Below are 5,123 nucleotides of genomic sequence, written 5' to 3' on the forward strand. Positions count from 1 at the left end.
GGGGACCTGCCTTCCAGCCTGACGTCACAGTGCGCTATAAGCATAAAGTGCTGGCAGGCAGTCAGCGCAGTCTGCTGAATACTCGAGTGAGTGTGTCAGGAAGGAAAGGAGAGCTCAAATCTCTGCGGTGCAGAGCTGGAAGGCTGCTTCTCCAAGCAAAAAAACAGACTCCATAGTCTCATCTACTTCTTCTTTTCCTGGCGAAAACAAGGACTATACCTTATATCTACAACGTTGACGAGGACAGGACAGGAGCCTGCGTCAACGACAACTCGGTATTATTTTATAATTTTTATTTATGTGTTTATTTTTTAAGTTCATTTGTTCTGAAAGGACTGACGGTTTACTTTTGCACTGAGACAAAATTATTTCTACATCTACTTCTCGTCTGTTGACCAGAGCCAGCTAGCAGAAAGAAGTAGGCTACATGACGAAAATTCCCATGTCGTTTGCAGTGCACTAGTCTCAAAGTTTGTTCCACTTGTTTTTAGTTTTCTACTTTTTTACCTCTCCGAACGGTGTTATATGCAACAAACAGTACACGAGTCTGCAGCATTGGAGCAGTAGGAAAAACTACTGCACGAGACAAGCGATTGGAGAAGAGACGCTTATTAACAAGTCTGTTTTCACGACGCTGGCAACCACCTTCACCCATCTGCATCAGAGTCGCGGCAGCACCATGAGCGCAGAGCTGAGCATGGGCCCTGAGCTCCCCAACAGCCCTCTGGCTCTGGAATACGTCAACGACTTTGACCTAATGAAGTTCGACGTGAAGAAAGAAGGTCTGGCCGGGCTGGAACGCGCCGGGGTGCGCCAGTGCACTCGGCTCCAGCCCCAGGGCTCTGTGTCCTCCACCCCGATCAGCACACCATGTAGCTCGGTACCCTCCTCGCCCAGCTTCAGCCCCACGGAGCAGAAGAACCATCTGGAGGAGCTGTACTGGATGCCCAACGGCGGGTACCACCAGCAGATCGATCCACAGACGCTCAGCCTGACCCCGGAGGACGCAGTGGAGGCCCTGATCGGAGCCACGGCCCACGGCCACCCCCCACCCCAGCACGTCCAGCAGCAGCTGCAGCAGGGCGCCTTCGATGGCTACAGAGGGCCTCACCAACACCACAACCATCATGGCCATCCCCAGCAGCACCATCATCCCTATGGGGGAGGCATCCCACACCACCCTGATGACCTTTCTGGACACCCGGGGGGTCTCAGCCACCCCCACACCCAGCACCACCACCACCACCACCACAGCCAGGACCCAGACAGCCCGTCCCCCGTCTCTCCAGACTCCCACCAAGCCCTCCACCACCACCGCCACCATCACCACCACGGCCACTCGGGCCAGGGGCACCATGGCTCAGGCAACGTGGAGGACCGCTTCTCTGACGACCAGCTGGTGTCCATGTCTGTGAGGGAGCTGAACAGACACCTGCGGGGATTCACCAAGGACGATGTCATCCGCCTCAAGCAGAAGAGGCGGACCCTGAAGAACCGGGGCTACGCACAGTCCTGCCGTTACAAGCGGGTGCAGCAGAAGCACGTGCTGGAGAATGAGAAGACTCATCTGATAGACCAGGTGGAGGCGCTCAAGGCGGAGATCAACCGGCTGGCACGCGAGAGGGACGCCTACAAACTCAAGTGCGAGAAACTGACGGGAACGGGAGCGAATAACGGGATCCGCGAGGCTGGGTCTAGGCCTACTAGTGACAACCCGTCATCCCCAGAGTTTTTCATGTGAGTTGTTATTATAGCTCTATTGACTCACCCCTACCCCACCACCAACTGATGCTGATGAACAAACAATAATAATCAAATACCCCTTCATATTTACTGTACTAATGACAGTCAACAACTATATTCATATTAGAAGAATAATCCATAAAATAATATTCTCATATCTAACCATCTCTCTCGATCCACGTGACAACTGAGATACAAAGAACAAGGTAGAATGTTGGGTCAACGCCGCGCATCTTTGTAGATTAGTTGCTTGTAGTGAATATACTTTTTTTCATCTTCCTGAGAGAAGAGGGAAGCGGCGGGTGAACTTTTCTCTTTTTAGGCTGTACTGCTTTTACTGTGTCTGTTAGTGGGATGACCGCCCGACCTGGGCCTACACAACAAACAACGCAGAGAGAAGCGTTTTGAGACTCACATTCGACACTGGGCCTGAAAAAGGAAAAGAGAGTTGCTAAACAAGACTCCACATTATGCAAACTTTACTTCTGTCTACTTACATGTTATGCAACATCTCATTTGTTTATTGCCTGCTTGGTTATATTCGAATATATATTGAAACAAAAATCTGCATTAAAATATTAATCCTGCATGCTGGACATGTACGGTAATAATTTCTATTTTGTACTTTCTTTTTGTTTCTCGTGTATGTTAAGAGCATGTTGTTGATCTGCGCTTCTCCATAGTGTTGTGGGGTTTAGAGGAATGGAATGAGGACAGTAGGCCTTCTGTAGCCTTGTAAATATTACGCAACCGCAAAACTGCACACCAAGATAGAGGAGGCTGGTTTTTAACTTCTTTCTTTGAGTTGTGTTTTATTATTTTTTCTTGTTGTTTGATTTTCATTTTGTGGGTATTGATTCAGAGATATGGGCATTTTGCAGTTGCATTTAAAGACAACAAACTTTGTATATTAAGTGCACTTTTTGGATAGCCTAATGATTTGTTTTACGTTTTCATTTTGAGTTTTGTACAGACCCCCTTGAAGGAAGACATACTATTATTCTATAATAATAATAATAATAATAATAATAAGACAAGATAGATGCAAGCTTAATAATAACCTTATGACACATTGGGATAAATAGTGCGAAGCTGTCAAAACAAACGCATAGCTAGAATATTAGCAGATGAGTGATGGTCCTTTGCGCACCACATTTACGCACCATGCATAACTTTGTGTTCTACTCCTAGGATGCATATAGGCTATAGTATATATATATATAAAAACTGTTATACATGTTATTCCATTTCATTTCCGTCTGGTGCTGTAGTCAGCAGAGGTTTTCTTAGCCAGAAATGCCATTATGTTAACTATTGCGTAACCCTAACCCCATTATATAATGTGAAGAACAGGATAGTCACATAATTTCTCAACTTGATTAATGTATTTTATTGGGTGCAGCTGCATCGCATTAACAGTGATATACTATATCTTTTGTACTCTTCCTCGGCAATATCAAGCATTTTTTTAAAACATGTTCAACAACGTTAACCATTTCAGGGGTTTTATGTACAATTAACAAGTATTTAGATTGCGCATGCGTTTCAAAATACGAAGTTTAAATGTATTAATGCTATATGTTTTCCTGATATTTTTTTTTGCTGCCGGTCAGTAAAAAAAAAAGGATTCAGGTTGTGCAAAATCTCGAAATGAAAACTGTTGTGTATGTTATGTTATGTTATATGATGTTTTCGTCTGTTGTATTATTATTTGGTGATTCTGGTTCTGCTGGCCAGATGCATATTAAAGTTTTTATTTTAATGATTTAAATTAACAAACTGTCAGATCATATTGAATAAGCATGGTGCTTGCATTTAAAAACTATTGTTGAAAAGTCATGCATTTAACAATCTCTTGGTTTGTTCCTGATTCAACTGTGTTGAAATCAAATTGAAACTGCAGCAGCGGGTTGTTGTTTTTTTTCTTCATTTCATGTATTTTGCGATGATGATGGGGATCAATTTTCAATCCTGTTTATATAAATAAGATACAAAAAAATATCTTAAATTTGAACTGTTATAGTTCCATTCAGGCTGGTTTCTGTTTCGTCTTATTTTTTGTTGTTGTTGGAAGAAATGGTTTCCTATTTTGCTTATTAAAGTCATTGAAATGGCAATTACCTTTCTCGGACTGTTTATTCTATATACTCTCTCACCCCCCTTTCTCCCCGAATTACGTCATGACCAAATTAACAGCAGGTCATGGCGGCAGGTAGACTGGCGGTTAAGGGCCAGTAACCAAAATGTTGCTGGTTCAAATTCCCGAGCCGACAGGTGAAAAATCTGTCGCTGTGCCCTTGAGCAAGGCACTTAACCCTAAATGCTCCTGTAAGTCGCTCTGGATATTAGTGTCTGCTAAATGTAACATGGAGTAATGTGAGCTAATGCGTAATCTCCGTTGCAAGCTACAGGCGCCTCCGATTTTATACACAGAGCTACACATTTAGCCTACAGTTTTGGAAAAGTATGTTTTTAGGAAGACATGCCTACAGCGTTCTGGTAAATCTTTCCGTCACTAAAACATAGCCCAATTCCTGCCACCCCGGTTTGAGCTGAATGAGTCGGCTGTACTTTAGTCGTAGCCTATAAGCCTACTGAACAGAAATATGTAATGTCCATTATAAGCTAAATACAGTTATGATAGCCTCCGTAACGTGGTATAGGTGAAGGCATTTCCCTAGATACAGTAGTTGATATGAAGTCATAACATTGCGTTTATGAACGTGTAGCCTAAATGTGTATGCCTAAAGTCTACATGCACACTGTTGGAAATACAGACCAGTCTCATTTCTTAGTGAAAAAACATGTCCCTATTGCTTATTACTGAAACAAAGCTGCTGCACATGTTACAGAGGCAAAATGAGTGTAGCAGGCCCACTGTGGCCATAGCCTACTTTACCAGTCTGTGATTGCGTTGTGCAGTCACTGGTAGCAGGCCTGTCGTCAATTCTAGATTAGTCTCTTGATTTGAACACATTGCATGGTAGGAACCCTGGAATTTGACCAAATACTGCGCACAACAGAAGCCTAACCCTTACTGGGACCACCCGTTCATTTCGCGCTGCAGTGCAACCTAGTCTCAGAGCATCTCGTATTATTCTGTAAGTAAATCCGAGACAATCCTTTAAGTATGAAATGTTATCTTTGGTATGATTACATAAGTAAGATGGTTACTTAAGGCAAATAACTTAAATGTCTAGCAACCCAAAGGTTGTGAGTTCAAATCTCATCAAGGGCAACTGCAACTACTTAACATGTTAGCTAACCTTAACCCTTAGCCTAGCTAACATCAGCGAGCTAGCAAACGTTAGCCACCTAGCTAGAATTCGTAACGTATCATAGGTTTTGCAAATTTGTAACATATTGTACGTTTTTCAAAT

The 5,123-nt window shown here is 43.4% G+C and overlaps 1 protein-coding gene across 1 annotated transcript; it reads left to right on the forward strand.

Moving 5' to 3' along the window:
• The first annotated feature begins 468 nt into the window (after window positions 1-468).
• Window positions 469-3,860, forward strand: mafba (MAF bZIP transcription factor Ba). The gene has a single exon (XM_055932865.1). It carries the CDS (start codon window positions 680-682, stop codon window positions 1,739-1,741), a length of 1,062 nt encoding a protein of 353 aa, XP_055788840.1. The 5' UTR covers window positions 469-679; the 3' UTR covers window positions 1,742-3,860.
• Window positions 3,861-5,123: the final 1,263 nt, after the last annotated feature.

The sequence above is a fragment of the Salvelinus fontinalis genome, chromosome 8 (assembly GCF_029448725.1).
Source record: "Salvelinus fontinalis isolate EN_2023a chromosome 8, ASM2944872v1, whole genome shotgun sequence".
Classification (NCBI taxonomy): domain Eukaryota; kingdom Metazoa; phylum Chordata; class Actinopteri; order Salmoniformes; family Salmonidae; genus Salvelinus; species Salvelinus fontinalis.

What these genes read in the sequence shown, in the direction of transcription:
- mafba (XM_055932865.1), top strand. Translation starts at nt 680, where the DNA reads ATGAGCGCAGAGCTGAGCATGGGCCCTGAGCTCCCCAACAGCCCTCTG.